General features: G+C 37.7%; 1 protein-coding gene across 1 annotated transcript; it reads right to left on the reverse strand.

Moving 5' to 3' along the window:
- Positions 1 to 12,472: 12,472 nt before the first annotated feature.
- Positions 12,473 to 19,730, reverse strand: LOC118754717 (flocculation protein FLO11-like). The gene is made up of 2 exons (XM_036489605.1): positions 19,516 to 19,730; positions 12,473 to 14,186 (listed from the first exon to the last, which is right to left on the reverse strand). Exons 1-2 carry the CDS (start codon positions 19,728 to 19,730, stop codon positions 12,473 to 12,475), a joined length of 1,929 nt encoding a protein of 642 aa, XP_036345498.1.
- Between the last annotated feature and the right edge of the window lie 2,287 nt (positions 19,731 to 22,017).

Genomic DNA, 22,017 nt, shown 5'->3' on the forward strand with positions numbered 1-22,017 from the left:
AGGATTATGCAATATGTAAAAGTAAACTGAAAATATTGAAATTAAATGAAGTATTACATAACTGGTTCGAAACGGAAAGTGATTGGGAAAGCTTTATCCAAATCCGGACAGTTTAAAAAAGAGAGAATTCACAACATCTTATCGTCAAACGAAGTGATCATATTATCAATGAAGAGTTGGTATACAAATTACGCAATGTAAAAAAATTAATAAAAAGCTACTCATACAAATGAAGAAATGGTATAAACCGCAACGAAAACATAAAAATATCACATGAAATGAAATAATGAAAACTTAAAATTGTTGTCACCATTCCTTTACATTATCAAACAGTTAAATTTTAATCATAAACGATTTCGTTCGGTCGCCATAGCCTACGAAGTACTTTGCGAGTAAAGAAATTTTGAATAACATCAGGTAATATTATTATGATTATGATTACTATTACTATTGCGAACTCCTGTTATATGCCCAAACAAACATTCCCAAATTAAAGCGAATTCAGAAAGATATTTACGATCGCAAGATGCAAGTGTTAAGATTATAAGAGCTGCAGAACTGACCTCGAACAAAAACCTCGAAGTCTGTCCTGCCTTTTCTAAGTTTGATAAAGAAGCAAAGCAATTGGGTTTGGTGATCAACGAACACAAGACGAAGTATCTCCTGTCATCAACCAAAGGGACAGAGTATTCCCGCCTTGACACCCACATCACTGTTGCCAGTTGCAATTTTGAGAAAGTAGAGAACATCGTTTACTTGGGAACCAGCATTAACACCGATAATAATGTCAGCATGGAAATCCAATGCAGCATCACTTTAGCCAACAAGTATGCAAATGATAGTTGACGGAGTTAGGGGACCTTCTTCTTGATGCGCCAGGAGGAACTAGGAAAACATGTCTTATCAGATTGATTATGGCAACGGTTCGTACAAACAATTACATAACCTTAGCTATCATATCATGAACATATAACTTATCGAAACGCGTACTTGCAATATTTCCAGAACATCCGGTATGGAAAAAGTAGTACAAAAATTTAAACTAACTATTTGGGATCAGTGCACGATGGCACATAAAAAGTTGCTTGAGGCTCTTGACCGATTGTCGTGGGATTTGCATGGAAACGTTCAACCATTCGGGAATGTATTGATATTTCTCTCAGGAGATTTTATGCAAACATTGTCTTTAATTTCTTGATTAACACTAGATAAATGCTTGCCTGAAATAGTCAACATTGTAGCAAGACAAACATATATACACTGCAGCCGAGGTATTCTCGCGACAAGTACTGGACATTGGGAACGGATTGCTGCCAGCCAACGAGAGATTAAGACAAATTTTATTGCCTGATAATTTTTGTAACTTAGGAACATCGAAAGGAGAACTGATCGAAAGAATGTTTCTTAATTACGAAAATTATAGGCTCAGTGAACGAGCTTCTTGCTGCGAAGAATAAGGATGTATATTAAATAAATAAGACTGGTATTGACAACAGTCGTTGCTTGAGCTGGTCTGCTCTTTTTCCAGACTGCCACGCCACTTGCCCACTTTGGTGAATACCACTAATGATATTCATTCCAGCATTCAAAGTGAGGAAATAACTGTTTAGCTGAGGGAGAGCGGGAGACCAGGTTTAGAGTTGTAGTCGAGTTAGAGTAGTTGAGGAGGTAGGGATTACCTTTGCGAGTGTTTATGTATCGAGCTCAATGAGCCCGTATGGTTTTTAGGTGCACATGAACCCAGCCACGCACTTCATATGCCTGATATGCTAGAGAGAAAGTGAGAGAGAGAGAAATATCCGGGCAGGCTGATGAAGCGGTAGCGCAAGATGTGACCCTTTCACCGTGTATTCATTGCGGGACTCCTTTGGAGGAGTCATGCTCTAACTGACGTAGGCTGCTGTGCAATGAGCAGGGATTTATCCAGGGATGCATTCGTGCAAAGCACCAGCGTGGTTTGTAATCAGTAGCTTAATACCATGCCAAAAATTACTCCGGGAGTTGAGTGTGGGTGATGTTTAAAGCACCGTGTGATAGCCAAGCTGGGTTAGCGTTGACCATAGCTGAAGATGCCAGCAACTTATCACTTCACTAAGTTCAGCGAAGAGATATTTGAGAATTGCATAAAAAATGTATACCCAATTAAGAACGAGCGAATTACTTTTAAACACAAGTGCGTGTGTGTACTTGCTGCACTTAGTTTATGCGGAAAATGCAATATAAATGCGCCTGTGTGTTCGCTGTTCTTTGTTTATGCGGGAAATGCATAAGTCGCTTAAACAATAACACACTGAAAATAAAATTTCGTAAAAGTGCTACGAAAATCTTTCGTAGTGTTGGTTTTTGTACAATGTACGAAACTTTCGTTCATAATACGAACACATTTTTCACAACGAAACAAGATTTTACGAACCATACGTAAATATGGTTCATCATATTCATATTTTTTTTTGCATCGCGTGTCATTGTGGAAATCATTGTTGGCTGCTGTGAAACGTATAATATAATTTTAAACGTTTTAAAAAGGGATTTGCTGGATAAAAAACAATACAAAATTAAATATTAAAGCTGTGGATATACTATGCTTTTAAGCATACAATGTTTTTAACATCGCCTACGCTGCACCTTGCGCTGGAATGTGTGACTTGATAAATACGCAATTTCATCAGTTACCTATGAACGGCAAGCCTAGGCCAGGAGCACTACTTAATATAATTAAAAGTATCTACATGTATGAATTTTCACTGAAACTTGCTTTTCAAACGCCTTATAATTTTCCTTTAATTTATAGTCGTCAAGGAAACAAACATCGATGAAGCTGCAAATTTGTCAAGTTCCTCTACATTAAAATATTATAACATTTAAGAAAGTAAACCAAGTATTTTTTATATTCTTTCATATTTTATATCTTCTTATACTAAGTTTTGTTGAGTTTAACACTTTGCATCAATATACTTTATTGAATGAAGCCTAAGCAATAAAAAAATATGTAGTATAGAACCTATTCGTATGCATATAAATAAAAGACTTAAGTTTTATTATAGGTAAAATTACCTTTTTTATTAATTCTAAACTACAGTGTAGTAGAACGTATGATTGCTTTTATTATTAACACTATGAAAAACATGACTAAAACTATAGCACAACACTTTCATTAAATTTTAATCAATAATGTTAAGCGTTTTTGCAAAACGTTTTGTTTAACAAAAACGCCTAAAATTAACGATAAAAACAAAATAAAAGTGTTGTGTTATAATTCGTAATATGTTTTTTACAGTGTGGAGAATGAAAGCAAAATCGCACATTCTACGAAACAAGCGCAGATTTTACGAAAGTAATTTCGTTAAAAATACGAATTATTTCTGTGCATTTTACAAAAATTTCGTAAATAAATAAAGAAATAGTACGAATTTTTTTAGTAAATAGTACGAAATTCGTTAGTAAATAGTACCAAATTCTTTGGTAAATAGTACTAAATTCTTTAGTAAATTGTGCGAATACATTCGTAAAATGTACTAAAAATCTGATGCCTCATATTCTCGTAGTATGTACGAAAACGGTTTTGTACAATCAACGAAAACTTTCGTGGCTCAAAATGACGAAAAATTTCGTAAGATTTACGCAAGTTTTCGTTATATTTACGCAGATTTTATTTTCAGTGCATATACGTCGATAAACACCGTTGTGGAAAAAGACGAATCAGTTAATTATCCAACGGAATTTTAAACTCGATTGATCTTCCAGGGATGACCCCACATACTGAATTGAAAATAGGTGTGCCAATTATCACGTTGCGGAATTTTAATCAGCCAAAACTCTGCAACGGTACGCGACTCGCAGTTAAGAGATTGATGAAGAACGTAGTGTAAGTAAAGATTTTTACGTGGCCTTCCAAAGGTGAATAATTCCCATGATTCCGACCGATACACCACTTCGATTTAAAAGATTGCAATTTCCAATTCACTTGGTATTCGGAATCACAATCAATAATGCTCAAGGTTAACCTTTGGAAAAGTGTGGTTTAGATTGAGATGCGGATCTGTTCTCAGAAGTTGCGTGTTTCCGTGTCGGCAAACCAGATATCTTTGTACTTATTTCAAAACCAAACTCATATGAAACGAATGCTTCGTTTTGTTAATAATTTATCATGTAACAGGATTATGCCACAGCAAAGCGTGGCAGTGTATAGCTAGTATATATATAAAAATGTTGTGTTTAAGTCACGGTCGTCAAAAGTCGAGAACGGCTGAACCGATTTGAATAATTTTTTTTTGTATTGCTCGGTATAATACCAGAACCAATGATATCGTAAAAAATTGGAGGGTTGCCACCTATTTGAAAATTTTTAAACCCAATTATATTGATAAAATAAATAAGTTGTTATAATATGGGTATCAAATTAAAGAGGTTTAAGAAAGATAACTGCTGGAAATATTTTTTACAAGGGTTGCCATCTATTTGAAAATTTTAACTCAGACAAATTGGTGAAATAAATGAAATATTGCCATGTGGGTGTCACACTAAAGAGTTTTAAGAAGGCTTACAGCCGAAAATATGTTTGAAGAGGGTTGCCACCTGTTTGAAAATTTAACTAAAGTACATCGATAAAATAAATGAAATATTACAATATGGGTATCAAATTAAAGAGGTTTAAGAAAGATAACTGTTGAAAATATTTTTGAGAAGGGTTGCCACCAATTTTAAAATTTCAACTCAGTTAAATTGATAAAGTAAATGAAATATTGCTATGTGGGTATCAAACTAAAGGAGGGTTGCCACCTGTTAAAAAATTTAACTCACTTTCATTGATATAGGTACCAAATTAAAGGGGTTTAAGAAAAAAAATATTTGGAAATACTTTTGAGGAGGGTTGCCACCTATTTAAAAATTTTAACTCAGTTAAATTGATTAAACAAATGAAATATTGCAACGTGGGTATCAAACTAAAGACTTTTTAAAAGACCTATAGTCGAAAATATGTTTGAGGAGGGTTGCCACCTGTTTGAAAATTTAACTCAATTAAATTCCTAAAATAAATTCAATGTTACAATATCGGTACCAAACTAAAGGCATTGGAAGATATTGATTAAGAAGTATTTTCAATAGGATTATGCCCTAAATGTAAAGACTGCAAATATTTGAACTAAGTGAAATATTACATAATTGGTTCTAAACGAAAAGTGTTAGGGAAAGCTTTACTAGAGATTTTTTTATGTTTCCACTTATCCAAAAGCCGAACAGTTTAAATGAAGAAAGAATTTACAAAATCGTATCAAACGAAGTGATTATATTATCAACGAAGAGTTGGTATACAAATTTCGCAATGAAAAAAAAATAATAAAAAACTACAAGGACGGACAACTTCTGAGATACTTCGCCGACCTAAACGGGGTTAGATCGCCGAAAACACAGCCAACGGCGGCAAGAACACACACATCACTTACACCCCACATCACGACACGTCTCCCGAACTACATGAAGCTCCTTCAATTTAACTGCAACGGGCTACAGAGCAAGATTGAGGAGATAACCGTCTTCATGTGTCGGCATGGTATATTGATAGCTGCGGTCCAAGAGACGAAGTTGCACAGCAATTCAACTTTGTTGGTGTGGTTGTGGTGGCTTAGCGTTCATCACGCACCACACCGTGCAGTATCGTCTAATCGAAGCAGAGATCGACCGCAGGGATACCACCCTGTCAGGGCATCGCTATCCGGTCAGGCGATGTCGAGCTCGAAATATTTAACATATACATACCCCCTGTCACCTGCTGCCCGGCAGGATATCACCCTGATATAGGTGCGCTCCTCAGAGGTGAAAACCGTGTGGTAGTAGGTGACTTTAATGCGCACCACGATCTTTGGCACTCAAGCCTGTCTAACGATCGTAGGGGAACAGACTTGGCTGAGCAGATAGACGATTCGACATTCTGCACAATGAACGACGACGCACCCACCAGGATTATGGGTAACTGCAGTAGCTCGCCAGACATCACAATAGTCAGCGCTGGTCTGATAAACAGCATAACATGGCGACCTATGCTGACTCCAGCATCAGACCACCTACCCATAGTCATCTCGATAGATAAACCAACCGACTTTGCTTCCGCCAAACACCGGACCTATATCAACTTTTCTAAAGCGGATTGGAAAGGTTACGCGGAGCTTACCGAAAACACCTTCACAGCGCTCCCCACACCAACCGACATCCATTTCGGTGAACGTAAGTTCCGCAGGGCTGTCACTGCTGCTGCAGCTCGCTTCATACCGGCAGGATGTATATGGGACCCACGTCCAAACTTCCCTGCCGGCTGCTGGCTGTTCTAGCCGATGAGCGTGATAGCCTTCGTCAGGCCGATCCCGGAGATCCCCATATCAGGGATCTCAACGCGGAGATTCGGCAACTAGTAAACGTACATAAGCGGAAGAAGTGGGAGGAGCATCTGAAGACCAGTAACTTCACCTCTGGTGTGAGCAAGCTTTGGTCAACCGTGAGGGCACTGTCTAATCCGACGAAGCACGACGACAGAGTCGAAATTTCCTTCGGCGACCATGCTTCGTCGGACCCGGAGCGATGCGCGAGCTATTTTAGCCGGCAGTTCATACTGCATCCTCCGGTGGACAAAGCCAAGCGTCGAGTGTCCAGAAGGCTGCACAAATTGCCAACAACCTGTGCCCCCCTTGCTTTCACTTGCGGTGAAGTTCAGGTATCCATCGGGAAGGCGAAAGCCTCCAAAGCCATGGGTCCCGAAGGAATATGCATGCTGATGCTGAAAAATTTGGGTCCTGCGGGGGTAGCGTACCTAACGGAGGTCCTCAATTTGTCAATGGCCACTCTCATCATCCCAGACATCTGGAAGGTGGGGAGAGTGGTCCCACTGCTCAAACCGGGGAAACCTGCCAATAAAGGAGATTCTTATCGTCCGATAACACTCCTTTCCCCGGTAGCGAAGACACTCGAGGTCTTGCTACTCCCGTACTTCACAAACCACTTGACCCCAGCGAAGCATCAGCATGGTTTCCGTAAAGTGCACAGTACAACAACAGCACTTAACGCCATAAACACTCAGATAACTCGTGGCCTTAACCAACACAGTCCCTGTGAGAGAACGATTCTAGTAGCGTTGGACTTGTCAAAGGCGTTTGACACCGTCTGCCATTCCACGCTACTAGAAGATATATAGGCCTCCTCTCTCCCACAGAGGCTCAAACGGTGGTCGGCAAATTATCTGAGTGGTCGACATTCGTCGGTAATGTTTAGAGACAAAACGAGTAAACAGCGAAAAATAAAACAGGGGGTTCCTCAGGGTGGTGTCCTTTCCCCGCTACTGTTTAACTTTTACATTTCAAAGCTCCCTCAACCACCAGAGGGAGTCTCGATTGTCTCTTATGCCGACGATTGCTCGATCATGGCGACTGGGAATGGAATTGATGACCTGTGTTCGAAAGTAAACGGGTATCTCTCCGCACTTTCTCGCTTCTTCACTGCAAAGTGTCTAGCCCTCTCCCCTACGAAATCCTCCGCGACCCTGTTCAGAAGCTGGACGAAGGAGGTCAGGCTACCGCTGGGGATTCACGTCGATGACACACCAATTCCGACGGTGAATAACCCCAAAATACTCGGAGTGACATTCGACAGCCTGCTCTCCTTCTCTGCGCACTCAACCGCTATTGTCAATAAAGTACAGAGCCGCAACAAGGTCCTCAAGTCGCTAGCCGGCAGTACTTGGGGCAAAGACAAAGAAACGTTGCTGGCAACATACAAGGCAATAGGCCGGCCGGTTTTGAACTACGCAGCGCCAGTGTGGTCGCCAGGGACTAGTAGGACGCAGTGGACGAAGCTACAGACTGTACAGAACACCGCACTCAGGACAGCGACAGGATGCCTCCTGATGTCGCCCGAACACCATCTACACGGCGAGGCGCAAATGCTCCCCGAAAAGGATCACAATATAATGCTCTGCAAGCAGTTCCTGATCGGGAGCCACAGACGTGGCCACCCAAGCAGACAGCTGCTTGCAGAGGAGCCCTCGCCTAGGCACGTCAGGAGGCATCTATATGAACTGACAGACGAAGTCCAGAGGTTCATCAAGCAACCGCTGGACCGGACAACTTACCGACAGGCCCTGAACGGCATTCACAGGGACTCAGTCTCGAGTTATGTAGACTCTAGACCTGTGAATGCCGTTCTAGGCATACCACCCCCGGACATAGACGAGACGGAGCTTCATCTGCCTCGGGAGACTCGCACAACACTTGCACAACTTCGCTCCGGCTACTGCAGCAGGTTAACCTCCTACCTGAGTAGGTTGAATGAGGATGTGCCGAATGAGTTTCTGGCATGCGGAGAGACCCCACATGACTCGAAACATCTCTTCGCATGCCCGGAAAACCCGACAACCCTAACGGCCTTGTCCCTGTGGACAAACCCCACAGAAGCTGCACGCTTCCTAGGGTTGCCGTTAGTGGAACTTGACGACAACGACTGAGATACCAACCGTCCTGGGCGGGGTTGTTGTAGCCGCTACAACAACAACAACAACAACAGCATATGAAGTTAAAGTTTGTAAATATTTTAAAATAATTAAATATACCTAGCATCATTGTAATTTAAAAATAAAATTTAAGTGGATACATAAATGAAATCCATAGCCGCGGCGTTATTGCTTGAAGAGAAGAACGAGTCCCAGATTGCTGATGCGGAAGTTGAAAGGCGGAGATTTAGGGACATGTTTGATCTTTTTCAGATGAGTGAAGGAAGAGTCATAAGGAATTCATCTTGAACTGTATTACTCATCGCTTAAAGTCAGTGAAATCATAAACGTTGTTTGAGCACTCCACAACATTTGCATTTACTACAGAGTGGAAGATTTGAACGCAAATGAATCCCATTTTGAAAGCCGTCAGGAGGAGGGGAAGCTTATCTTTCCATAGCAAATCGAATTCGAGACAACATACGCACCTCTTTTTAAAAAGTTAGTAAAAACGAGTGCAATAATAAAAGCATCTTTTTTATGTAACTTCACATTTTATGTATGTATGTATCTATGTGCATACATCTATTAATTTTATATAAAAAGAATAAATTGTAGTCAGTGCATTTCACAGTCTTATTTATAGATAATGTAAACAAAAACGCCTGGACTTCCACTTTGAAAACGTCGCGCAATATCCCTTTTGGTAGCCATTATTTGAGCCAATTTTTCGTTTTGCCCGTAAAAACACAGAAATCGCTCGCGAAAACACAGAAATCGAGAAAATTCATTTATGGTGACTTAAAATCATGCACAGTATATTTTACTTAAATTTTTTATAAAATTTTGTTATTTAAACCCACGAAAATAAGAACCGAAATGTTCTGTCAACAAATTTGCAACTTAGAAAAACGGAACTACGATCGAAATGTAGAATAGGTATAATCGTAAATTTCGAAGATTGATCGAAAGGAAACGGAACGCAGAATACCAAAGTTGCCAAACGGAGAAAATTTCGATTCGAGTCGAAATGCAGAATAGGGCTGTATATATCCACTGAAAAACCTCGGTTGGCATCAATCGTTATATTTTTAAATAACTATGCGCGCACCGAAACAACTCGCGGTGATAGAAAAACTGAGACAAACCATTCTGTGCATGTCACACCCACACTTTTCTTTCTCTACCTAGCGCAGCGATCGACATACCATAGCTTTGGACCACATGCGTGTTTCACCCATATACGAACAGCGGTAGCGGAGCAATGATTTCCACGCACAATGCAATGGTCGGCATACTAGCGCATTCAAACGATTCAATAAGTGGGACTGTGTGCGTTGCTCAGCTCTTCGTATGTGAAACACATATGTGCTCAGAGAGCGCTCAGCATTCTTTAGAGGTGGCTCACAAGCAGTGTTGCCGTTTTAGCCCTTTGGTGGCTAAATTTGGCTACCAAATTCTTTTTTTGGCCACAAAAATTTGAAATTGCCCCTAGCCCTTTTTTTAGCCCTTTTCATTTCATCATTGACATTATTCATCATTGACATAAACATTTTTTTTTATGATTTTCATGAATTTAACTCTTCGCTCATAAAGCGAACGCCTTTCCTTTAAGGCAAGTAAACATATGTCTATGTATGTTCCTTACGTTTCTGGGCCGTTATCTTATCCATTAACGATTTAACTATACTTTAAAATAGGTAAGTTGGCGGCCCTTAATATGCTTTATGTGTTACACAAAAAGTTTTTTTTGTTGAATAAAATATTAATTCTTTTCAGAGTTCATTGTTTTTCTATACCAGTAATTATAGAAAATGTTTGCGTGTATACTTATATATTTATACTAGCAGTAGCCCGGTGTGCTTCTCTACACCAAATATTGAAAAACGAATGAAAAGTCCTGGAATTTTTCTATATGAAAATTTATCATTTGTTTTATTTCAAAATTTTTGATTCTTTATTTTAAATCTTAATCCAACACATTTGGATACACAACATTTTTTTATTTCCATCTTGGGTATGAATAAATAAACAATTTGGAAAGCCAAATCTTGCACAAGCCACGTATAGCTACCAATTCCAGTAATCTACCACAAATATTTCAAGAGATATACCAGATGAAAATTTTTGTTAGTATGGGTGGTGCCACGACCCCTTTTCCGAATTCGGGGAGACCGAACACAAACCATCTGCATAATAGCCCGACTATGCCGTATAAATTTGGTTGAAATCTTGCACTTATTCTTTATATATAAGATCGGAGGTGCCACACCCTCTTTTCCAATACCGCCCATTTTTATCCATGAGTATGGAATTATTTGTTATACCTCTATACCAACTTCCAGTACTCTACCACAAATATTTCAAGAGAATACAACAAAAAAATTTTTAGTTAGTATGGAAGGTGCCACACCCCCGTTTACGAATTCGCGAAAACTACACATAAACCATCTGCATGATAGCCTAAATATGCCGTATAAATTTGGTTGAATTCGGTGAAGCCGTGCTCAAGTTATAAGCTCACACCAAAAACGTGTACTTATTTGTATATATAAGATACATACATATGCCACGCCCCTTTTCCAAATTTGGGCAAACTCCACATAAAATATCTGCATGATGGCCCGAATATGCCGCATAAATTTGGTTGACTTCGGTGAAGCCGTTCTTAAGTTATATTGTCACACCAAAAACGTGCACTTATTTTTATATATAAGATGAAGGTAAAAAAATTTAGCTACCATTTTTAGCCACAACGACGATTTTTAGCTCTTTTTTAGCCCTTTTTTAGCTGCAATTTAGCTACCACTAAAAACGTTTCGCGGCAACACTGCTCACAAGCATGAATATGTTCCACTCTCAAACCAAATCGTGGTTGCCTCAACCAAGATTTGGTATCTATGACTAAACCATGTGTTGAAAGAAAGCTGATCTGCATTAGCAGAGCTTAATAACATCCTTTTATGAACCATACGTTAAAGTTCAATGGAATTTGTAGAAATATGCTTCAAAGAAATATTTATTAGTATTAACCAAACGCTTCAACTAAATTAACGATTTGTTACAACCTAGATGAATATTAGAAGCTTTAATATATTTAGTTATAATTACCAACCCATGGTAATAGTTCCCAATCCGTGGTAACAGTTCCCAAATATTGTCAAAATTCGGAAACTAGATATCTTTAGTTGTCGAAACTAATCCTTTTTCTCAGTGTAGGCTTTTAAAAACGACATAATTTTTATTAATTAAATAGCTTAAATGAAACGAAATAATTTTATTTTAAACCAGCAAATGCCACTTGACAATATGCTTACACTGTTTGCCAAATTATATTTTATAACTCGATCTAGTCTTTACGGCGTCCGTTACCAATTTAGGTAAACTAATAAATATTTTCTACAATTTAAAAGTATATTTACAAAAAAAGAGAAACAATTTTTTTCTTTTTAACTTGTAAGCAAAATTCACTTTACGTAAATTATTCTAATGTAAATAAATACATATAAACATACTCGGGCAGGTTCTGTAATTCACTTCCGAGTGAAGTTCAACCCTTGCCAATTTGAATTCAAAGCGAACTTGACTCAAATTCAGTCGGAAGTGAATTGCAGAACCTGCCGGACTGACTTAAAATATCGTACTAATTTGTATGTGAAATTCGGCAGCCAAAATATTCGCACTGCCCATAATTGGTATGACAAACAAATATTATAGCAAATAATTATAACATCAATATGTGGTGACAACTAAACTCTACAAAAATGAGTTGATAACAATAAGTTATGGCGAAAAATAGAATATGTTTGTAAACTTAAACGAATAAGAAATTTCCAGGTATGTAATTCTAATTATTATAAGTAGTAGGTACGTAGCTCAGCATAATTTTTTGCTTAATATCAGGGGCAAATCAACATATTCAGCATATGCAGAAATTAATTCTTGATTAATTATTAGTTAACTTAATTTATTACGAAAATCAAATATCAACCGTTTTATTTATGATCCGCTTGTGCATGAAGTGGAGGCAGCATCAGCCCTGTTTACAATCAGAGCAGGGGAGCTTGCGCTGGTGTTGTTTACGTTAATACTATCATTTTGCTCACCAACCCCACTGCTTACGATAAACTTTTTGTGTCCTGTTAAACCCTGCTTGTTTATGTAGAAGCTCTTCTGTACTGCAAGTGGACTTGTACTAATATCGTCAACGTTCAGTCTATTAAGAAAACTAGCAGCGGCTTTAGAGGCGCTATCGCAGGAAGACGATTCGATACTGATACTTGAACATCCACCAATCGAGGATGTTTCACTCTTCATGTCATCTAATAATGTAGCATCATCTTGTATATCTGTGCTCATTGGTTGCAATCCATTACCTCCGCTTGTATCACCACTGCCTACGGATGCATTACTAGTTGTCGAAACAGTGTTATTTGTAAGTTTGTCATCATTATCCGCAATGGAAATGCCTTCGTCAATACTACCACCTCCAATGCACATAGGCGCACTGCCACCAGAAACGGAAGAAGTCGTTGAAGAGGCGGATGAACATATACCTAAGGTAGTAGTTGAGTCGATGATTCCACCACTTACGCTGCTACTCGGCGATGAACATGCTGAATTATTATTTGTATTGTTGGTGCACAACTTTGAAATGAATAGCTTTGGTGTTATTCGACCATCATATGTGCCAGAATCTGGACTGGGGCATATTGAAGATGGTGACTGACAAACAGGCGAAGTTCCCCGACTGTCGGTAAATATTTTCTTTAATGGTGGTTGGGAGTATACATTCCAATTACTGCCAGGGCCACTGTCATCCAGCTCAAATTTACGTTTAACGGGGCCTAACTGTGAGGGCCGCATAGCAATTGGTGACATTGAGCGACGCGTAGCGAAAGTACGTCTTGTTGGCGATGGAGACAAGCCATAAGGAAGCTTCATTCCGGCGCGATTACTTGTTGGGCTTGGACTTGAACAACTTGCTGTCGCAGAGGGCAACGTGACCTGCAAGGGATTGCTTAGCTCCTCTGATTTACAGGACCAATTTTCAGCAACTAAAGTCAAATCCTCCCAACTTTGTGACATCTGCATGGCACTGTGTATTTCACGTTCATGATTTGCTTCACGACTGTTTACCATGTCTACGCACTCCTCTTGGCGCAATTGAGAAACTCGGGGCGTGAGACAAAGTGGTAAACCACTTGCCGCAGCAGCACTGCCTGCAGCACCAGCTGCTCCATGCGGTGTATAACTAGCCGAATAACGACGAGCTCTTGGTGCAAATATATTAAACATTGGAGCTGGTGATACTTCTCTTGAGGAAGGATTTGAACGTGGTATTCCAATGTGCATATTATGACTGAAATTGTTACCAGAAAAAACATCTCCAATAGTATCACGTATAGTAAATTTTTGACTCTTCTTTGGTGTAGCTAGCGTCTCTTTGGGGTTAGCTGCGTGTCCCCCGTTGCGCATCGCCAAAGCTGCGGCTGCAGATCGAGTTGTCATAGAAGTGGATGCGGGACCAGCGCGTAATATTGGCACACTCAAACAGCGTTTTAAGGTTTTATTATTTAATGGTGCAGTTATACCCACTGTTGACTCCCCAAAATTTACAGAGCTTGATGCTATTCCGATTGTTTCTGCGTTTGAACTTGTAACTGGTCCTGCGGTTATTGTTTGTGGTGGTCCATCAGCGGCTTGATTAAAGCTTTACATCTCATCAAAAATTACAACTGTCGATTTAAGCATCAGAAAATTTAATTTTAATTACGAAAGAAATATTGCTTCATTTAAAATTGACGTAAATTTAGATAATTTTAATGCGCTGCTTAGTAGTTCTTTTTGGCCCCCCGGAGCTTTCATTCGTGAATTCGAATATAGGTCCAAAAAAGTAAACAACTTAGCTAATATTTCCCGTCATAACACTGAATCAAAAAACTAATTATTAAATCTGCTTTAAGTATTTATTACCAAAATGTAAGAGGCTTAAATACTAAATTAACGAACTTATACTTTAAAGGCCTTGAATGTAATTATAATATTCTTTCTTTTACTGAAACTTGGCTGAAACCTCACATTTTCAATTCAGAGATTCTTCCAAATAATTATCATATCTATAGACAAGATAGGGAGGACAGACTCGAGCGGTGGCGTACTCTTCGCTGTAGACTCTTCAATACCATCCGAAGCAGTTAGTCTTCCTCCCAACTTTAGTTAGTAGTTAGTCTTCCACACATTGATTCAGTAGAGTTCAAATGCATTCGTGTACAGGCTGGAAAAGGGTCTATTTACTTAGCTCTATGCTATATCCCTCCCCGATCTGACACATTGGTGTATTCACGACTCATCTCTTTACTGAAATCAGTTAATTTACTGACTAAACCCTCTGACTCAATGATTGTGTTGGGTGATTTTAATTTACCAAGCATATCATGGAACATCATTGACAATGATATCGTACCTTTCGCGTCTAATGCGTGCAACAACGTATTTTTAGAGGACATGGCTGAACTCTGCCTAACTCAGGTTAATGTACTTCACAATAAGTTTGGTAAAGTATTAGATCTTGTTTATGTTGATGATGCATCTAAGTCCGTTGTAAATAAGTGTGATCCACTAGTTTTGCCCGAAGATGTCTACCACCCTGCTATGGAGGTATCTTACGAAGTTATAAGTGAGGGTCAAAATTGCAGTACCCAAGCATGCGAACCAAATATTCGCTTTGATTTTTCGAAAGCCAACTTTAAAATGCTTAACAAAGAACTGTCTAAATTGTCGTGGCCTGCATTTAAAGAAAATATTGAACAAAGCGTTGCACTTTTTAACTTTACTTTACATAAATTATTTGAAAAGCATGTGCCTAAACGCATGTATGTTCCTGAAGAGCAAACACAGTTATGGTTCACTAAAAAACTGAAAAATTTGAAAAATAGAAAGTCGCGTTATTTTAGATTACACAAAAAAACCGGTTTACACTCATACTATGTAAAATACTCACTTTTGCGTCATAAGTTTTTTGAATTAAACAAAAAGTGTTATAAAGCTTACTTGTGTAAAATCAAACGGCATATAATATATAATCCCAAATCATTTTATGACTTCGTAAACTCCAAGCGAAATGTACGTGGGTTTCCTTCCGCCATGAAGTATCAAAATACCGTCTCTAGTGATAATCAAACAATTTCTAACATGTTCGCTCAGTTTTTTAAATCCAATTATTCCATTAACTCACATGCTAACATTGACTATCCTTTTAAACTATGTCCAATGAACTCAATAAATATCCCAGTAATATCTCCCGATGATGTAGTAGTTTATCTGAAATCCTTAAATCAGTCCTTCAGTTATGGTCCTGACCAGATCCCTACTTGTATTCTTATAAATTGTTCTAATTATCTCTATGAGCCGTTAACAGCGATATTTAATTTATCTCTTAAAGAGGGCGTTTTTCCAACTATATGGAAGGAATCGTTAATAACCCCGTTACATAAAAGCGGTAGCCGATCTTCAGTGGAGAACTACCGGGGAATTGCTAAGCTTTCTGCAATTCCTAAATTATTTGAAGCAATTATGAGAAATCAGTTGACGCATTCTATCTCTTCTAGCATTTCATATAGTCAACATGGATTTTGCAAGGGCAAATCAACTTCTACAAATTTACTCGAATTAACATCCTACACCTCAAAAGCATTTAGTGAAAGCAAAACTGTTGATGTTATATATACTGACTTCAGTAAAGCATTTGACAAAGTGTGCCACTCGTTGCTCATCTACAAACTTGATCTTCTTGGTCTTCCACCTAATTTTCTACGTTGGATCTCTTCATACCTCTATGATAGATCACAAAGGGTAATGTTTAAAAATACTATCTCTGACGTCATTGATGTTACTTCAGGAGTCCCTCAAGGTAGCCACCTAGGCCCGGTTCTGTTCTTGCTTTTTATAAACGATATTTCTACAGATATACAATTTTCCAAAATTTTAATGTATGCAGTTGATGTAAAGCTTTATAAATCGTACGTTTCAATTAAAGAAAGGTCTTTGCTACAATCAAACTTAGACAGCATGGCTTACTGGTGTCAAGTAAATCTTATGCCTCTAAATCTTAAGAAATGTAAAGTAATGAGCTTCTCGCGAAGAGCTGTTCATCCCACTTCTTATACAATAGGTAACCATAACCTGGAACAGGTATACAATTTTGTGGACCGTGGTATCACAATGGATCCTAAGCTTAATTTTAATCTTCATATTAATGTGACAGTCAACAAGGCTAAAGGTGTACTTGCATTTGTGAAACGATGGCCAAAAGAGTTTTGTGATATAAAAAAAAAAAAATTAATATACAATGCTTTTATAAATGAACTAAAAAGTAGAAAATAATAAAAAGTTATTCTCAACCATTTATGAGATTGAAAATGAAAAACGTGGGGCGCATGCAATACAAAGCATTAGATTTAATTGACAATAGTTAAACTACATAACATAGACCTAAAATTTCTACGAGTACAAATTTAATTCAAAGTACAAATTTGAGATCGATTTTACGCGGTTGTTATTCATATATCCACATTCAGACATATATTACCCTTCATATCAATTCAGGGCTATTACATGCGCCCCACGCTTTTTTATAATAACTTTTGCTAAAATTTCAAAATCAAAAGTTATCAAAACAAATTCTAGTCGATTTATAAAATCGTTGTATATTAAAATGTTTTTTTTTATAGATATTATTTGTTTTTAATATGTTGTTGGCATTTCATTTGTCATACAATATGCCGATAAACAAATGAAATGTGTGACAGCATGCTTTTTACATTTTCATACTGTGTTGAATATGTAAAACAAAAAAAAAATAGAAAAAAATAAAAAAAATATAAAAAAAATAAAAATTTGCAACGTTTTTAGGCTATTTAAAAATTGAAGTTGAACTATGAGAAAGCTAAATTTCGTCGATTTTCGCAACAATGTTGTCGATTTTCGGAAAAAAGGCATTAAAATCCAAAAAAAAAGTGTGGAAGCGCCCTCTGGCGGCCCTCAAAAGAAGAAATTAATGCCAGAAATGGATTCCTCGACCCCAAAAACCCCCAGATACACATTTTGGCTATTTTTCAATACAGTTGTTTCAACAGGTGAGCCACTTTTTCAAAAAAAACTAGATAGAACAAGTAAGAAAGTCTAAGTTCGGGCGGAGCCGAACATTAAATACCCGGCGCAAGTATTAAATACAGTATATTTTGCTTAGCTGCACATCCTTCTTTGCACGAAAAACTTGTGCACGTAACCGAAAAAGGCACTTAAGCGAATTGTCTTTATTATTATTATTATTATTATTATTATAACATCTCATAGGTACAGTAAGACGCAGGGTCTTTTCGTTGTACGCAAATTAATATATAAATTTCAAAACTTTTAACTTAATCTTACAAGTACTAAAATAAGTATAAAATACAAAAATTATAGGGTAAGAAAGTAAAATAACAAATTAGTTGATGGGGTAATAGGATAGTAAACATAGATAAACATAGATGAGGGGAATAGAGGGAGGATATTACACATATAGGTTTGTAACTGCCATTTTGAAGCAACCAATCGATGTTATGCATTTAATTGAAATTGGTAGTGAGTTCCAAATTCTTATAGCACTAACAAAAAACAATCTAGACGCCGTTAAAGTTTTGTACTTTGGGACAACAATATTGTGTGTACGAGATGATTTCACAAAAACTAATTTCCGGAAAAGATAACCAGGTTGACGGTTTCTAATTAATTTGAATAGATACACCAAATTGCGGACTTTGAGGTAATTATCAAGGGTGAGCCCAAGAATATTTTTAGTATACAATGATATGTGGTCAAACTTCTTTTTAGAATAAATGAACCTAGCCACGTTATTTAAAACTAGATTTAATTTATTCTTAGAATCGTAGCTTAGATTGCCATAGACCAGTTCAAAATAGGAAATATGGGGAACGATGAGGGACTTAACTAGTTTGAGTTTTGTGTTAATCGGCAGACAATAGCATATATGCCATAGATTTCTTAATATAAAATATATTTTTGATATACTATAACGTATGTGAGCCGTGCAAGTTAAGCGGGAATTCATTTTAATACCAAGATTAGTTACAGCATATTCAAATTTTAGTTCCATCTCGTTCAAAATAATTGGTGATATGCTACTGAGATCAAAAGGAACGCACGAAATCGGAAGTACCTGCGTTTTGGTGGCATTTAAAGAGAGGCCATTCATGGTGGCCCAGACTTCAATTCTTTTCAGGTCCTCATTTAATCTGGCCACCAAGTCTTCGGCAAGACCTATGGGACGTGAAAGGTACATCTGCGTATCATCAGCATATAGGTGAATGGAAGAGTTTTGGCAGCATTGAACAATGTCATTTATAAAAATACTGAAAAGTATGGGGCCCAAAATGGAGCCTTGAGGTACCCCACAGGTAATTTCTCGGCGATGTGAGAAGATATCTCCACACTGGACTTGCTGTGACCTGTTCGAGAGGTAGTCTTTTATAAGCTTAAGTGCACTGGGGTTGAACCCGAAATAATTTTTCAATTTCAAAAGAAGAATATCATGGTTTACCATGTCAAAAGCTTTGGAAAAATCTAAGAGTACTAAAATTGTGAGCAGCTTACTGTCGAAAGCGGGGCGGATGTCGTCCATAATCTTTAACACGGCTGTGGAACAACTATGGTTGGATCTAAACCCAGACTGGAGTTCGCTCAATAAATTAAATTTGTTCATATGTGACACTATCTGAGCGGAAATAAACTTTTCGAAAACTTTCGCCAACATTGGTAAAATACTGATGGGTCTAAAGTTTTGGGGAGAGTTACAAGAGTTGCTTTTTGGGACCGGAATCACGTTAGCAATCTTCCATTGCTTTGGAAAGGTAGAGGAAGCTAAGGCAAAGTTAAAAATGTGTGTAAGTGTAGGAAGCACGTACGGGAGGATAAGTTTTAAAAAACGCAGGCTAAGACCATCCACACCAATGGCGTTCGATTTTATTGCAAGAATGCACTTTGCAATATCGTCTTCAGTGGCTGCATCGAATACAAACTCGAAAGCAGGATTACAAACTAGTTTTTCATTAATGCTGAAAGGTGGTGCATTCGGATGTGAATTAACGCCAACGAAGTATGAGTTCATTAAATCAGCATCTATTATACAGGTTTTCACATCCTTGGCGCAGACACCCAGTGACTTCAGATTTTTCCACAACACCTTGGAAGGCATGTTGGAATTAAATTTTGCATCGAGATAGGCTTTTTTACTATTACGCAAAGCAGATGTTACTTTGTTTCGCAAGTTTTTATATGTGCTCCAGCGTTCATTGGTGGGATTACGCTTCCAGGATCTATAAGCCCTACATCGCTCTTTGATAAGGACTAAAATGGCTTTAGTGAACCAAGGCTTTTTATGATCAATTGTTTTAATACTGCGAATAGGGACATATTTATCAAATAAGTATTGTACTAGCGTTGTAAAATAGGCTAATTTGTCGTCAACATTTGCAAAGTACCAGCAGTAGTTCCAGTTAAGTGAGACACTTTCGCCATATAATGCAGATGTGTTTACATTCTTGAAATCTCTAAAGGTAAAATTTGTTAAAGGCTTCGTTTTGTGAAATTCAAAGTCAAAAAATATTATCATTAGCTCGTGGTCAGAAACTCCAGCCAGGGAAAATTGATCAACATGACTTACACTACTACCAACGCTTACACCAAAAAGATCCAACATACTTGGCTTACAGTGGGGCGCAAACCGAGTTGCATATTCGTTTGTGATAGTAAACTACTTCAATGAGGAACGTATCCGAATCCCTATGAAACCAAATATTGGCGGAGCACTTACCATGTAGAAATTACTGCAAGCGAAATTTTTACCGAATGTTATCTAATTATCTATATAACTACATAAATTGATAGCCATTTTCGTTGTTCTGCGAGATGAGCAAAATAAATAAAAGGTTGTAAAATTAGGTAATTGTAGGGCCAGTGCAGGTAAACGTAATACTTTCATTGACAATTGATACTAGTCGCACAATTTTTAAGGCAGGTATCGCCAATGTGCAGGTATGTTGAATGCATCTATCGGAGCAGTTTCCTTATAAATGTTAAAAATAATGCTTTTGATGCGCATTTTGGGGTAGGTATCTTAAATGTGCACTTAAGCATAGAGGCAGCAAAGCAAAATATACTGTATATGTTTTTTTCACTTTTCCGAAAGCTACCGCTAGATGGTAAGCCGGGGTGTATCAATTTTGAGTAAATTAGCGTCCTTAAATTTCGAAATATTGAAGTTTCAAGCATTTCTGAAATTTACCGTTATATGAAAAGCGGCCGTAATTTTTGTCCGATTTCAATAATTTTCAACGTTTTGCTTATATGTGGCAAGCACAATAACCACACCGAGTTTGGTACAAATTGGTAAAACGGTTACCGATATACTTATATGTGATCATAAGTGGGAGGTGCCACGCCCATTTTCCAAAATTTTACCATACACGTATTTCTTGGTAAAGAATTGTTGCAAGCATCAACTTTGAATAAATTAGCTTCAATATTTACTGATTATCGAAGATTTTGTATTTCTCTAAATTACCGTTATATGGGATGTGGGCGTGGTTATTGTCCGATTTTAAAAAGTTTCGGCGATTTTTTATGCTGTACCAAGGCCAACAACTGTGCCAAGTTTGGAAGAAATTGGTGCAGCGGTTACTAAGATATACACATGTAACCATAAGTGGGCGTGGCTACGCCCATTTTCCAAAAATTTATAATATTCTTATTTTTCGTCTAAAAATTATTGTAAATATCAGTTTTGAGTGAATTATCGTCAGTAGTTACTAAAATATCGCAGTTTTCGTATTTCTGGAAATTACCGTTATATGGGAAGTGGGCGTGGTTAAAGTCCGATTTCGCCCATTTTCAATACCAACCTACCTTGGATTAAGGGAAACCTACATACCAAATTTCGTTGAGATATCTCAATTTTTGCTCGAGTTATCGTGTACACGGACGGACGGACAGACGGACAGACGGACAGACGGACGGACAGACAGACATGGCTTAATCGATTTCTTTTTTCATCCTGATCATTTATGTATACATTTGTCTATATCTATCTCGATTCGTTTTGGCTGTTACAAACAACCGTTATGTGAACAAAATTAATATACCCTTGTGCACAAGTGCGCTCGGGTATAAAAAAGCGCTGGCTCAAAATTCATTTTAGACCTATGGTTTCTTGGGCAAAAATGCTTGAAATTACCCAAATATTCATAATCGCGATGTGTCTTTTTTAATTTTTTTGGGAATCTACAAATCGACCCGCCCTAGTGAACATATATGGTATATAGGATTTGAAAAAGGGATATTTCCAGCAGTAAACGTTTTAGTGTGGGCAACAATAATATTTTTTAAATAAGTCAGATCGGAATATGCGCTCTCTGGGAAGACAATACCTGTAATTATTGTACCGTGGTTTTAAACTCATTTATTTATTATTTATTTCATGGTAG

This window comes from Rhagoletis pomonella, unplaced genomic scaffold (assembly GCF_013731165.1).
Source record: "Rhagoletis pomonella isolate Grant_MI unplaced genomic scaffold, Rhpom_1.0 Rhpom_scaffold_00002, whole genome shotgun sequence".
Taxonomy (NCBI): domain Eukaryota; kingdom Metazoa; phylum Arthropoda; class Insecta; order Diptera; family Tephritidae; genus Rhagoletis; species Rhagoletis pomonella.